This window comes from Oncorhynchus tshawytscha, linkage group LG13, assembly GCF_018296145.1.
Source record: "Oncorhynchus tshawytscha isolate Ot180627B linkage group LG13, Otsh_v2.0, whole genome shotgun sequence".
Lineage (NCBI taxonomy): Eukaryota > Metazoa > Chordata > Actinopteri > Salmoniformes > Salmonidae > Oncorhynchus > Oncorhynchus tshawytscha.
Genome location: NC_056441.1, coordinates 44,482,725 through 44,498,452, shown reverse-complemented (window position 1 = coordinate 44,498,452; position 15,728 = coordinate 44,482,725). Strand labels below are relative to the sequence as shown.

General features: G+C 41.7%; 1 protein-coding gene across 2 annotated transcripts; it reads right to left on the bottom strand.

Moving 5' to 3' along the window:
- Nucleotides 1–1,373: 1,373 nt before the first annotated feature.
- ndufv1 (NADH:ubiquinone oxidoreductase core subunit V1) lies at nucleotides 1,374–7,610 on the bottom strand. 2 transcript variants are annotated; one of them, XM_024444239.2, is made up of 11 exons: nucleotides 7,468–7,610; nucleotides 6,610–6,728; nucleotides 6,416–6,498; nucleotides 6,043–6,213; nucleotides 5,622–5,805; nucleotides 5,026–5,215; nucleotides 4,594–4,806; nucleotides 4,077–4,243; nucleotides 3,732–3,813; nucleotides 3,444–3,589; nucleotides 1,374–1,607 (listed from the first exon to the last, which is right to left on the bottom strand). In XM_024444239.2, the coding sequence occupies exons 1-11, from the start codon at nucleotides 7,568–7,570 to the stop codon at nucleotides 1,530–1,532; spliced, it is 1,536 nt and encodes a 511-aa protein (XP_024300007.1). In that variant the 5' UTR covers nucleotides 7,571–7,610; the 3' UTR covers nucleotides 1,374–1,529. The 2 variants fall into 2 exon arrangements, with proteins under 2 accessions (XP_024300007.1, XP_024300008.1); XM_024444240.2 differs by having other exon boundaries at nucleotides 7,520–7,542.
- Between the last annotated feature and the right edge of the window lie 8,118 nt (nucleotides 7,611–15,728).

Genomic DNA, 15,728 nt, shown 5'->3' with positions numbered 1-15,728 from the left:
ACGCATTAAGGAAAGAAATTCCACAAATTAACTTTTAACAAGACAAAACTGTTAATTGAAATGCATTCCAGGTGACTACCTCATGAAGCTGGCTAAGAGAATGCCAAGAGTGTGCAAAGCTGTCTACAAGGCAAAGGGTGGCTACTTTGAAGAATCTCAAATATATTTTGATTCAATACTTTTTTGGTTACAACATGTCATATGTGTTATTTCATAGTTTCGATGTCTTCACTATTATTCCACACTGCAGAAAATAGTAAACAAAGAAAAACCCTGGAAGGAGTAGATCTGTCCAAACCTTTGACTGGTACTGTAGGTAGCTAGCAACATAGCTTCTTTGCAAAAAAAACTTAGCCTAGTATTCATGGCACACTATAAATATCTGACTGCTACTAGGAAAGTATTCTGTACAAGACTAAATAGACAAATAAGACATTAGTTAATATGGAACAGTAAATTAAAATGTTCAATATATCTTTCGTTTTGGATCAAGGTAGCTAGTAACGACTGCCGGAGTATGCAGGGATTTGTAGTCTTGCACGATGTCTACTTCTACTGCTAAACAGCATTTTCGAATCAGAGGAAAGCCGAATATATTTATGTCACCTTGCCCGAGAGATTTACACGATTATCAAAAGGGCACGTTAGGGCAAGCCTACAGAAAACACAACCCTTATTTTAAGTGTTTCTAAAATTTAATGCAAAAAAACAAAAAACAATTGGAACCATTTTCCTGTTTGAATGCTAGGTTTTATGGGTATTATGAATCTGTGGCATTGTAAGTGCTTAATAGACCATGCGGTCCTAACAGTGGCGTACCTCTGTTTCGCGGGCCCAGCAAAGTTAACGGGGCAGAGAAACATTTGCAGTTTTATCGCTAACTCATGCTATTTTACACATTTGCCATGAGGATGAGAGAACATGTTGCATTTTTAAAACAAATTTTCTGTAATATATATATATATATATTTTTAAATGCTTATGAAATGTTCATATACTATCTGAAGAGCCCAATCAAAAATTATATATATATAAAAAATAAAAATAAAAATTGGGGGTGGGGGGTCCTAACTCAGATCACATGCCAGACTGTTCTTGGTCTGTTTCACTCTGACATGGTGGACTGGATTCATCTATTTCTGCTGTGAGAAATGTAAATGACCTCATAAGGCAATTGCAGGATACTGATATTCATACAGTAGTTCATTTGCATCATCAACAGCTGCAATTGCATGTACCATGCTCCTCAACAATGTTCCTTCTGTTAAACGACAGGAGAGACGAACACCGATTCATCAAAATGAAGAAACAAATAAATACCAATTCCAAGATTGAATTTTGTAAGTCTTAAATGAACAATACATATACAGCACAACTGTTAAATTGTTTATTTTAGTTACATACAGCTTTATTGGTGACTTCAGACAAAGGCAAAAACGGGAAGGCAATTATTCACAATGAATGAGGCAATGCATTCTTATTTAAATAATTTGTGAATGAAGGGTAGAGGAAGGGAACGAAGGAGTGATTTAAGCTCTGGCTTGGTCCTTCTGCTGGAACTCTGCAATTCGGGTCTCCATGATAGGCCTGAAGTGTCTGATTAATCCCTATAGAGAGAAAGAAGAGTATGGGGCAGTGAGTTAAGAAAAGGGCAAGTCAGCCAACTACACTATTACCAAATCAAATACAGTCTGTTTAAATAGCAGTCTCTATGGACAGATGCAGGCAGTCCATAGAACCCTGTATTACGTACCACCAATGCACAATAATTGCTCATTCTATAGGACTGACCCGAACCATACTGTGCTGGCTTGGATATTTTCACTATGAGGCATTATTGTGTAACCAGGCCAGCCCAGTATAGTTTAGTTTGGCACTATATTGTGAATCAGGCATTTCACTGAAATAATAAACACTTTGTTTTCGAAATGATAGTTTCCGGATACGACCATATTAATGACCAAAGGCTCGTATTTCTGTGTGTTATTATGTTATAATTAAGTCTGATTTGATAGAGCAGTCTGACTGAGCGGTGGTAGGCAGCAGCAGGCTCATAAGCATTCATTCAAACAGCACTTTCGTGCGTTTGCCAGCAGCTCTTTGCAATAATCTCGGGAGTTGATTGGCTTGAAGTCATAAACAGCGCAATGCTTGAAGAATTGCGAAGAGCTTACGAGCCTGCTGCTGCCTACCACCGCTCAGTCAGACTGCTCTATCAAATCATAGACTTAATTATAACATAATAACACACAGAAATACGAGCCTTTGGTCATTAATATGGTCGTATCCGGAAACAAAACATTTATTCTGGTGTAACCGATGTGAAATGGCTAGCTAGTTAGTGGGGTGCGCACTAATAGCGTTTCAAACGTCACTCGCTCTGAGACTTGGAGTGGTTGTTCCCCTTGTTCTGCATGGGTAACGCTGCTTCGAGGGTGGCTGTTGTCGATGTGTTCCTGGTTCAAGGCCAGGTAGGAGCGAGGAGAGGGACGGAAGCTATACTGTTACACTGGCAATACTAAAGTGCCTATAAGAACATCCAATAGTCAAAGGTATATTATGTACAAATCGTTTAGAGAGAAATAGTCCTATAATAACTACAACCTAAAACTTCTTACCTGGGGATATTGAAGACTCATGTTAAAAGGAAACACCAGCTTTCAAATGTTCTGAGCAAGGAACTTAAATGTTAGCGTTTTTTACATGGCACATATTGCACTTTTACTTTCTTCTCCAACACTTTGTTTTTGCATTATTTCAACCACATTGAACATGTTTCATTATTTATTTGAGGCTAAATTGATATTATTGATGTATTATATTAAGTTAAAATAAGTGTTCATTCAGTATTGTTGTAATTGTCATGATTACAAATAAATAAAACAATATCATCCAATAATCGGTATCAGCTTTGAAAAATCATAAATCGGTCGATCTCTAGCCCAGACAAGACAGTAGTGGCTTCGGGACACGTCTCTGAATGTCCTTGAGTGGCCCAGCCACAGACAGGACTTGAACCCGATCGAACATCTCTGGAGAGACCTGAAAATAGCTGTGCAGCAATGCTCCCCATCCAACCTTACAGAGCTTGAGAGGATCTGCAGAGAATAGGAGAAACTCCCCAAATACAGGTGTGCCAAGCTTGTAGTGTCATACCCAAGAAGACTTGAGTCTGTAATCGCTGCCAAAGGTGCTTCAACAAAGTACTGAGTAAAGGGTCTGAATACTTCTGTAAATGTGATTTCAGTTTTTTTTTTTTATACATTTGCAAAAATTTCAAAACCTGTTATTGCTTTCATTATGGGGTATTGTGTGTAGATTGAGGGGAGGGGGGAGGGACTATTTAATTCATTTTAGAATAAGGCTGTAACATGACAACATGTGAAAAAAGGGGTCTGAATATTTTCCGAATGCACTTTGTATACAGTATCTCGTGTATTTACCTGTACGGGCCACGCGGCTCCATCACCCAGGGCACAGATGGTGTGCCCCTCAATCTGCTTGCTGATTTCCCAGATCATGTCGATCTCAGCCGCCCGCGCATCACCCTTCACAAAGCGCCACATCATCTTGTTCATCCAGTCCACTCCTTCACAGAGGGAAAGAGAGATGGAGAAAATAAGTAAGATAAATATGGGAATAGGGTAGAAAGAGAGACAAACAGACTTGTAAGCGGTCTTTAAAAGGCACAATGTATGGATCAAAATAGTTAAGTAAGTAGCTTTCCTTACCCTCCCTGCAGGGGGTGCACTGGCCACAGCTCTCATGTTTGTAGAACTCAATCAAGCGGGCGATGGCTCTGATGACGTCAGTCTGCAATGAGAGTACATCTCTCAACAACATATCTCAATGTGTCAGATCTAATTTCAATTACCCTATATGTAAGAATCACTTTCTCATCAGTGTTATATTGATACGTATACATACAGGGCCGGTTTCCCAGACACAGATTAACCCTAGACCTGTCCAAAATATCCTTTTCAATGGAGATTTTCTATTGAAAGTGTTTCTTATTCCAGGACTAGGCTTGACAACTGTATGGGAAACCAGCCCATACAGTGTGGATGAGAGTTTACAGATTTGTCCATGACGATGAGAGCGGCAGTGCCAAGGCCAGTCTGAGCCTGGACCAGGCCGTCAAAGTCCATCAGCACGGTGTCACACACTGAACGGGGGATGAGGGGTGTGGAAGAGCCTCCAGGGATCACACACAACAGATTGTCCCAGCCACCGCGCACACCACCTGGGAGAGAGAGAGACATTCACTTTGGTCAGTTGAATTGAGGCTGCACATGTGTGTTAATGAGCAAGTACGATATATATACTGTACCTTAATACTGAGAAAGGTCTGTTGTGGCATTAGTGTTTACTAGGAAACCTGATTGAGGGCTTTGATACACAACCACCTGATAATGTTAAAATCCTCTGGATTGCTTTATTACTAATTTAAGATAACATACAGTACATATATTGGATATCTTTGAACTGACATGTTTGCTAACTGTAGCAACAATAGTGAGGTGGTTATTATACATTGGGAAGAGAGATGCAGCTCAGTTTTAAATGCTCACGTGGTGTACGGTAAGGACGTACCTGCGTGTCTCTCGATGAGGTCCTTGAGAGGAATAGACATCTCCTCCTCCACTGTGCAGGGGGTGTTGACATGACCTGAGATGTTGAAGAGCTTTGTGCCTGAATTCCTCTCTCTGCCAAAGCCTAGGAACCACGTGCCACCACGGCGACAAATAGTGGGCGCCACGGCTACCGTTTCAACGTTGGCGACAGTTGTTGGGCAACCAAACACACCTTGGAGGGAACAAAATGGTCAACCAGTTTAGAACTAAACTTTTAGAAGAAAAGTTCAAGGAAATTTGGATGTTATAGATGTAGAGGGTGTTCTGTTGAACCTCTAAATTAACCTATTATCATCAAAAAGATATCATTGCCATGCCATGATTAGTTCCATATTCTGGTATTACTACATCATGGGGGGACTCCATCTTCCTCTCCACCTCAGAAACTCACCAACGTCAGCAGGGAATGGGGGCTTCAGGCGGGGCTTCCCCTGCTTGCCCTCAAGGGACTCGATGAGTGCCGTCTCCTCTCCACAGATGTAGGCACCAGCCCCACGCATCACAAACACGTCAAAGTCATAGCCAGAGCCGCAGGAGTTCTTACCAATCAGACCAGCTCCATAGGCCTCGTTGATGGCCACCTGAGGTCAAAACCAGGATCAAATCAAATTTATTTCTAAAGCCCTTCTTACATCAGCTGATATCTCAAAGTGCTGTACAGAAACCCAGCCTAAAACCCAAACAGCAAGCAATGCAGGTGTAGAAACATGGTGGCTAGGAAAAACTCCCTAGAAAGGCCAGAACCTAGGAAGAAACCGAGAGGCCAGTCCTGTTCTGGCTGTGCCGGGTGGAGATGGCCAAGATCAAAGAAGACATCATTCAAAACCAAAATCAATTACTTTAAAAGGAACCATATGTGTTGAACGTACTAGGAACATTGGAAAAGGTGAAAAAGTAAGAAGAGTAAGCATAACTGTTTAGAGATCAACCTCTAAACCATTGTAGTTATGAATTTGTTTTCCCCTTTCATGCAGTCCACGCTCTCACCTGCAGGTTGGAGGACTCATTGTAGAACTCTCCCCTGATGTAAATGTAGGCAGCGCGGGCTCCCATGGCCCTCCCGGCCACCAGGCAGCCCTCCACCAGCTTGTGGGGGTCGTTACGCATGATTTCCCTGTCCTTACAGGTGCCAGGCTCTCCTTCATCAGCATTCACCACCAGGTACTTTGGTCTAAGGATCAGATGAAGGGGGGATAGGAGTTTTAGATTCCTTTCAGGTCAAAGTTGGCAGTGTCAAATGGGGGTGTAGGGTAAAGTTGCACCTGGATTCTGATTTTGGGTAAGCTTAGCATTCTCCCCACTAATGGTTAAGATTAGTATTGGGGGAGGGAAAGCTGATCCTAGATCAGTACCTAGGGGAAACGTCACAACGGAGCATCACATGAGCAACATAGGCAGTACCACTGACCTGCCATCACTGGGCTTGTTCATGAAGCCCCACTTCATGCCGGTGGGGAACCCTGCTCCACCTCTCCCCCGCAGCCCTGAAACTTTGATCTCGTTGAGGATCCAATCCACTCCCTTCAGCAGGATCTCCTTGGTCTTGTACCAGTCACCACGACTTTGAGCTCCCTTTAGCCTGGAGCGACATAGGGAGAGAGAAATAATATGACACCTAATTCCTAAGAATACTATACGATTGATTTATTAAGTAATATGCATGGAATGTTATATAATTGTAAAGATGAAAAATGATGGTCCAAGCTCTCATACCCCAAAGGCCAGCATTTCTGACATTGTGTAGAGTGTTATTGTGTATAGAGAACAGTTTGTAATGGTACCTCCAGTCATGTCGGCCATACAGGTTGGTGAAAATTCTATCCTGGTCAGCCAGGGGTCCAAATGTTGTCTTCTTTGGTGGTGCCTAAAGAGATTGCAAACATTAGGCCTAATAGTCTAATTACAATACAGAATATTTGCTACCAATAGTCTGGAACTGTCAAGTTTGCACTTTCCACAGCTTGTGGAAGGATACCTCAACAGTTGTGCTGTTAAATCGTGTGATGGACGTCACTCTGCCTTGACAGACAGCAACTGGGCCCCGAGCCGCAGCACAGACCAAAGCCAACCGGGACAGGGACAGCATCCTGATACCTTTTTGCAGGACAGGAAGCAGTCAAGTCAAATAATAATTTCAATTTCAAATAATTTCAAATGTAGCCACAATACAATTATATTCATTGGTCAACATCCAGGGCAGGCTTCAGTTCCATCCCCATTACAAAAGCTCAAGCAACAACATTACAAAACCCAATGGCAATGTGACACGACCCAAATACAACACAAAAACATTAGGCGCCGTTACATGAATAGCATCAATGTCCATCATAAAATCCATGCCAAGGAAGCATACCGATTGCTTATGTCAGGCAACTCTTTTCGTCGCCACTGAACAAAGAATACTGTTGTCATTGTCAACTCAATATAGCTAATCAGATGTGTTAGTTAGATAAGGATGCATAGGACTGAAATTGTAACATTTCACGGGCCTAATGTTCAAAGGTGTGTAAGGTGTTAGCTAGATAAGGATGCATAGCACTGAAATTGTAACCTTTCACGGGCCAAATGTCCAAAGGTGTGTAGGAGACATTGTCAAATATCTAGCTAAAAGCCAAACACATTTCCCCTGGCACAGCACTACCAGGACCTGCAAACGTCCCACCATGACCTCCACTTTGTGATAGCTAACGTTACAGTAGCTAGCTAGCATGCTAAACAGGCTACGACAATCGACTTCTGATGCATAAAACTGCTTCAAGTCTCATAATAATCGTATTATTTTTGTTACGTTTTGCATGATATATTAATGTAGCTATGAAAACAACAAAATCACCAATGTTTTTGTTGCAAAAGCGGTCTTCGTTCCTTGGTGTTGAATCCCGTACCTGTGTTACAAAATTAAATTCTTCTTCTTCTATGAGGTTTCTATGAGGCATCCAATTTGTTGCATTATCGCCACCTACTAGACTGGAGTACAACTCCCTAATTTACACTTCGCTTGATAGATAAAATGTAACAAAATAAATACCATACCCTCTAAAACTACGCTCACAAATGTCAAAATTATATCAAATACAATTTACACCACCCTACTGCACTAATTAAACGCATTTATTCCTACCTCATCATCCTGAATTTAAATTTAATTTGTTTTCAATTTAACCAGGCAAGTCGGTTAGGAATAAATTATTTTTTACAATTACAGCCTAGGAACAGTGGGTTAACTGCCTTGTTCAGGGGTAGAACAACATATTTTTACCTTGTCAGCTCAGGGATTTGATCAAGCAACTTTTCCATGCCATGAAAAGTGTGTTGGCCCAACACTCTAACCACTAGCCTACCTGCAGCCCCAAGGAAAGGATGGGACATCACCACTTAACACACACCCTGTAACTCTTGATGTCAAATCTCGTACACCCAAATACCTCTCTGCAACTACCACCACAACTTAAATGTTCTGTGACTTACATTCCATCACTGCAGTACAATTGATAACCATAACTATAAATGCTAAAAATCCAATCTTACTGAAACACATTCACTTGATGGCCTATCCCTCTGTACTGGTACAGATCTACTACTCACACCACTCCTCTCAGGATCCCTCCCCCTTGACCCATCTTCCTCTACTGTCTTCACTGCCTCAGCATATGACAACTTCTGCTCTACTCTGACCCTGGAAACCTCAACCTGTCTCTCTCGCACGGGACATTTCTGAACCCCAGCCCCATGGGCACCCCTACAATTAACACATTCCACTACTTTCCCCAATGCTACACATTCCTTTGTCTCATGCCCTTCTGCACACTTCTCACACCTAGGAACGTCCCTCCTACACACTGCTGCCACATCCTCATAAGCTTGACACCTGTAACAATGTAATGTATTTGGTACAAAAGCTCATACATGATAATACTGCACTCCTGACATACATCTTGTTCTTGCCTTCTCAAGGTACGCCATTTAACAGGCTGTCACAATCTCCATACAATCAGCACAAACCCCTTGGGATGTGGCGCTCAACAGTGCATCCCACTCATAAAGCAGCTTCGTCTTGATGTGCTTCTTTACCTCCCTACAAAATAATGAGCAGAAGCAGCAGCAGCAGCAGATTCTTCTTCTGTAATAGCTTGGCGGTCCGCAAACAATCGTTTAAGTGCATGCCGCCACCTACGATCACTCATGATCTGTACGATCACTCAGGATCTGTCCAATTCTGTACTACCATGAAAAAAAAGTCACAAAAAAAAAAAAATCCCTACTAACTTCTACCACACCATATGTTGTCCCCCCACATTTACAACACGTAACCTTCACATTGCTCCCACATTCACCATAATCATGTTCGCCTCCAACACTTGGGCACATATTTTCCTTCCTTTACATTGAACATTCCATTCTTTAGCTTTTTATTCTTCTTTAAGGTTTCATGGCAGTCTACACCTATTGGTGTACTGCTACCACCTACTCTATGGGTAGTGAACGAAATATAAACATCTTATACAATACAAAAATCTAATAAATCCAAAACATCCCCACCCCACTCCTTCAGTGTTAATCCAAATCACATCCCTACACAGGCCCAGGTGCCTGTATGGACACAACATTCATCGACGGGATTCCGTGTAATGCCTCTGCTGTAAAATCCCTGAGTCCCAAAAAACCTTCAGCTGCACTCACACAACGATGCCTATTTTCTCCGATTTCATCGTTGTTTGCGCTGTGCACTTTATAACCAATGCAATAAATAATACAAAGTCCACCCTTTTATTTCAGGATCCTGTTGGCGAGTAATATTTAGTGATGTCTCTAATCCAACTACCATGGTTTCTTCAATGTTACTACTCCCTTCTTCCACTCTTCTCACCACCTCCAGATAGGCGACATGCCCTTATTCTTGCCACCTCGGTCTCCATCACCCTAACAGAGCACTTCATGAATTCTGGCGCATGCTCGCCACCACAATTGTAGCATTTCGCCTCATGAGCGGAAGCTAATACCTCTCGCCCGGAAACAGTCCGCCTCGGAAATGGTCCGGGTGCCGCAATTGCAAGGTATTTGAAACTTTTCTAACATCCAAAAATTAGTTACCTCAGGTTCATTCATCCGTTCCTATAGGGAAAATGAATGGGGAAAGAACAGGGTTTTGGGATGAATGCAGAAAATTCACTTTAGCGGTATTAGCGGACCAGCACTTGTGATCCTTAAACCCCACCCACACAAAATGTATGATAGGAAGATGACATGTTGGGCCTATGGGATTGGGTGATCAGCACTAACCAGACTATTGTTGGTTGTAGGAATGCATGGGAAATGGCAGATGTCAAGATTGAGCCTGATGCATCTACCAGTGAGAGGAGTGAAGAGAATGAGAATTCTGGATGGACGACTGTCGCTAAACGTCGGATAAGATAGCCAAAGTGTCAGTTGAAATGCAGTTTTGTAAGCAGAAGGCTCATGCTCCAACTTCTCAGTTTGTAGTGGGAGTAGGGTTTTGTGATAAGGAGATGTACGTTGGGAATCTGTTCTATGTTTACAAAATGGTGAAGAATGCATTGTGTGCTGTGGAGTCTGTGAGAGTGACCAGAGGTGGAATTGTATTGCTCTGTTGTGCATCGGAAAGCAAAATCAGCGAGCATTGAACCTCAGGAGTAAGGTATGGTGGCCATGCACGGACAAGGCTGCAAAGAGACACTTCAAGTCATGCCATGGTTGTCAGATTGTACCACGACCAGATGTGCCAAAACCGCTGAGACCCACAGCGCTACCTGATGGGCCGTGGCAGGACGTTGCCACTGACCTATTGGGTCCACTACCAACAGTACACTCAATACTAGTAGTTGTAGACTACTACAGCAGATATTATGAATATGATATCATGCAACTACCACAGAAAAGGTGATTGGAGACTATTTTCAGTCGTCATGGTCTACCACTAACAATCCGGTCTGATTGTGGCCCACAGTACATATAATCCCAGTTCCAGAACTTCTGCCAGGAAAATGGGATACAGCAGGTAAAAACAATGTAAAAATGGGCACAGGCAATGGTGAAGTGGAGTGGCAAAATGCTTCCCTCATGAAATGGATTCGCATTGCACAAGCTGAGGGGCTGGACTGAAAGCGGGAGCTACGCAAGTACGTGACAGTATATAGATCCATTGATCACTCTACCACGGGCAGGAGCCCAGCTGAGCTCCTTTTCAAAAGGAAAATGAGGGGAAAGCTCCCAGATATAGCTACACCACAGAGTTACCTGGAGACACGGGACTATGATGCCGAGCAGAAAGGAAAATCCAAAATCTATGCAGACAACCGTCGCAGAGCCAAACACTCTGATGTGGACGTCAGAGATCAGGTTCTCCTACAACAGGACAAAACAGACAAGTTCACAACAACTTTCAACAAGATACCACACACGGTGATCAATAAAGAGGGAAACAATGTGGTTGTTCAATCTCAAACTGGAGCCAGGTATTTAAGGAATACAACATTCGTGAAGAGGTATATAATTGAGGAGCCGGATCCACAATCTAAGGACAACTAATCTGAGACAGTACATAGAATCCAAGCCAGAGACCATCTGTGAGGGATCACTACAAAGACCAGACACCCATGCCAGTCAGAGGCCTCACAGACAAATTCAACTGCCACAGAAGTTAACAGACTTTGTCATTAAATAATTATCCTGATGCGAAGACTCTGAATATTTGAGTTATGTTGTGAAAAAGAAAATGTGAAAAATGTTTTGTCACAAAAGAAAGGGAAGTCCATTAGGAGAACAGAAATAATAATAATAATAATAATAATAATAATATTATTATAATATATAATAATAATAATAATATAATAATATAATAATAATTATAATAATAATAAGACTTTGAACAGATTTCAGTTGTTTATTGATAAGATAAAGGTTGCTATACAGATAAAGAATAAGTGCTGTTGTGTATGTCAGGGTGACATTGACGTTCATATCCATGTAAAGGAGGGATGTCGTGTATTGACATGACATACTGAGATAGGACATCACCACGTCAGTAAAGGAATGTGGGGATTACACAGATAGTGATGGAGTAAAGACATGAAGTTTACCTCTGAGTCTGGTTAATTTCATTCAGTATAATATCTTAACTTAATACGAGTTGTAAGTATTAGATTGAACACACACCACTGTTATACTGTGCCATTATTTGCCTGTTTATGCCCCGCCTGTTAGCTTGCAAGATTCTTTTTTGCCCACAGGACTGTTGCTGACTGGATCTTTTTTGTTTGTCGCAACATTCTCGGTAAACCCTAGACACTGTTGTGCGTGAAAAGCCCGTTTCTGAGATACTGAAACTGGTGCGCCTGGCACTGATGATCAAATCATGCTCAAAGTTGCTTAGGTCACTATTTTTGTTCAATCAAACAGTAACTGAATGCCTCAATGCCCGTCTGCCTGCTTTATATAGCAAGCCACGACCACGTGACTCACTGTCTGTAGGAGTGAAGCATTTTCGTGAACGGCAAACCTAATAAACTGGCCTCTGAGTGTATACCACCCCCTCATGTTTTATTCAACGAGGCACCCTCATTTTGTGTCTATCTGTCTCTGTCTGTCTGTCAACATATCGGTCATTAGCAATGTCCTTCTTTTTCAATTCATAAGTGCAATTTCTTTCCCCATAAGAGCTAAATAAATTGTATTTACATGTGCCATAATACACATAATATACAATCAAATAAAGCATCATCTTCAGATAATGAGAAATAAATTGATAATCTCAGCCTCCAGTATTTATGCTGCAGTAGTTTATGTGTCGGGGCGCTAGGGTCAGTTTGTTATATCTGGAGTACTTCTCCTGTCCTATTTGGTGTCCTGTGTGAATTTAAGTGTGCTCTCTCTAATTTTCTCTTTCTCTCTCTCGGAGGACCTGAGCCCTCTTTCTCTCTCTCGGAGGACCTGATGCCTCAGGACTACCTGACATGATGACTCCTTGCTGTCCCCAGTCCACCTGGCAGTGCTGCTGCTTCAATTTCAACTGTTCTGCCTTATTATTATTCGACCATGGTGGTCATTTATGAACATTTGAACATCTTGGCCATGTTCTGTTATAATCTCCACCCGACACAGCCAGAAGAGGACTGGCCTCCCCACATAGCCTGGTTCCTCTCTAGGTTTCTTCCTAGGTTTTGGCCTTTCTAGGGAGTTTTTCCTAGCCACCGTGCTTCTACACCTGCATTGCTTGCTGTTTGGGGTTTTAGGCTGGGTTTCTGTACAGCACTTTGAGATATCAGCTGATGTACGAAGGGCTATATAAATACATTTGATTTGATTTGATAAGACAGACTATGTCAATAGAACCTAAACGTAACATAGAGGATAGATAAATAAGTTACATTTTGGGCAACAGAAGTAAATAGAAATAAACTATACTGAACAAAAATATAAACGGAACATGCAACAATTTCAAAGATTTTACTGAGTTACAGTTCATATGAGGAAATCAGTCAATTGAAATAAATAAATAATTCCCTAATCTATGGATTTCAAATGACTGGGAATACAGATATGCATCATCACAGATACCTCAAATTGCCATCGATAAAATGCAGTTGTGTCCGTTGTCCATTTGTTATGCCTGCACATACAGTGCCATAACCCCACCGCCACCATGGGGCACTCTGTTCACAACGTTGGCATCAGAAAACCGCTCGCCCATATGACGCCATACACATGTGGTTGTGAGGCCGGTTGGACGTACTGCCAAATTCTCTAAAACGACATTGGAGGCAGTTTATGGTAGAGAAATTAACAATAAATTCTCTGGCAACAGCTTTGGTGGACATTTCTGCTGTCAGTATGCACACACTCAAAACACACACACACTCAAAACTTGAGACATCTGTGGCATTGTGTTGTGTTATAAAACTGCACATTTTAGAGTGTCCTTTTATTGTCCACAGCACAAGGTGAACCTGTGTAATTCTCATGCTGTTTAATCAGCATCTTGATATGCAACACCTGTCAGGTGGATGGATAATTTTGGCAAAGAAGAAATACTCACTAACAAGGATATACATACATTTTTGATAAATAATCTTTTTGTTTTTTATTTCAGCTCATGAAACATGGGACCAACACTTTACATGTTGCATTTATATTTATGTTGAGCATTGGTAAAGCCTAATTTAAGGGGTTACAAAAGGTAAAATATTAAACAGCATTATCGCAAATGTCCTCACTAACCTAATGCCGAAAACTACTAGCCAGTGAAGCCAATGCAAACTATCTCTGGCATCGTGAGATGAAGTAACATCACATGTACAGTGCCTTCAGAAAGTATTCACACTACTTGACTTTTTTCCACATTTTGTTGTGTTACAGACTATATTTAAAATGGATTCAATTGCAATGTTGTGTCACTGGCCTACACACAATACCCCATAATGTCAAAGCTGAATTACATTTAATGATTTTTTTTCTCCAAATTCATTAAAAAAGAAAAGCTGAAATGTCTTGTGTCAATAAGTATTCAACCCCTTTGTTATGGCAAGCCTAAATAAGTTCAGTAGTAACAATTTGCTTAACAAGTCACATAATAAGTTGCATGGACTCACTCTGTGTGTTTAACATGATTTTTGAACGACTACCACATCTCTGTACCCCACACATACAATTATATGTAAGGTCCCTGAGTCAAGCAATGAATTTCAAACACAGATTCCACCAGAAAGACCATTGAGGTTTTCCAATGTCTTGCAAAGAAGGGCACCTATTGGTAGATGGGTAAAAATTAAAAGGCAGACAGAAGTTATTAATTACACTTTAGATGGTGTATCAATACACAGACTCACTGCAAAGATACAGGCATCCTTCCTAACTCAGTTGCTGGAGAAGAAGGAAACCGCTCAGGGATTTCACCATGAGGCCAATGGGGACTTTAAAACAGTTAGAGTTTAATGGCTATGATTGGGCTGAAAACTGGGGATGGATCAAAAACATTGTAGTTACTCCACAATACTAACCTAAATGACAGAGTGAAAAGAAAGAAGCCCGTATAGAATACACATATTCCAAAACACGCATCCCGTTGCAATAAGGCAATAAAGTAAAACTGCAAAAAACATGGGAAAGAAATTAGCTTCATGTCCTGAATACAAAGTGTTATGTTTGGGGCAAATCTAACACAACACATCACTGAGTATCACTCTTCATATTTTCAAGCATGGTGGTGGCTGAATCATGCTATGGGTATTGCTTGTCATCGGCAAGGACTAGGGAGTTTTTTAGGAAAAACATTTACGAAATAGACCAAAGCACATGCAAAATCCTAGAGGAACACCTGGTTCAGTCTGCTTTTCAAGAGACACTGGGAGACAAATTCACCTTTCACAAGGACAATTACCTAAAACACAAGGCCAAATATACACTGGAATTGCTTACCAAGATGACATTGAATGTTCTTGAGTGGCCTAGTTACAGTTTTGACTTAAATCGGCTTGAAAATCTATGGCAACAACCAGCTTGACAGAGCTTGAAGAGGGGGAGAAGGGCCTTGGTCAGGGAGGTAACCAAGAACCCAATGATCACTCTGACAGAGCTCCAGAGTTCCTCTGTGGAGATGGGAGAACCTTCCTGAAGGACAACCATCTCTGCAGCACTCCACCAATCAGGCCTTTATGGTAGAGTGGCCAGACAGACGTCACTCCTCAGTAAATGGCACATGACAGCCCGCTTGGAGTTTGCCAAAAGGTACCTAAAGACTCTCAGACAATGAGAAACAAGATTCTCTGGTCTGATGAAACCAAGATTGAACTCTTTGGCCTGAATGCCAAGCATCACATCTGGAGGAAATCTGGCACCATCCCTACAGTGAAGCATGGTGGTGGCAGCATCATGCTGTGGGGATGTTTTTCAGCGGCAGGGACTGGGAGTCTAGTCAGGATCGAGGGGAAGATGAATGGAGCAAAGTACAGAGAGATCCTGCTCCAGAACGCTGAGGACTTCAGACTGGGGCAAAGCTTCACCTTCCAACAGGACAACAACCCTAAGCACACAGCCAAGACAATGCAGGAGTGGCTTTGGGAAAAGTCGCTGAATTTCGTT

What these genes read in the sequence shown, in the direction of transcription:
- ndufv1 (XM_024444239.2), bottom strand. Translation starts at nt 7,570, where the DNA reads ATGCCTCATAGAAACCTCATAGAAGAAGAAGAATTTAATTTTGTAACA. An exon ending in TTAACAGCACAACTGTTGAG is followed by an intron (nt 6,499 to 6,609) that starts GTATCCTTCCAC and finishes CAATCTCTTTAG; the next exon opens with GCACCACCAAAGAAGACAAC. An exon ending in ATGAGTCCTCCAACCTGCAG is followed by an intron (nt 5,216 to 5,621) that starts GTGAGAGCGTGG and finishes TTTTGACCTCAG; the next exon opens with GTGGCCATCAACGAGGCCTA.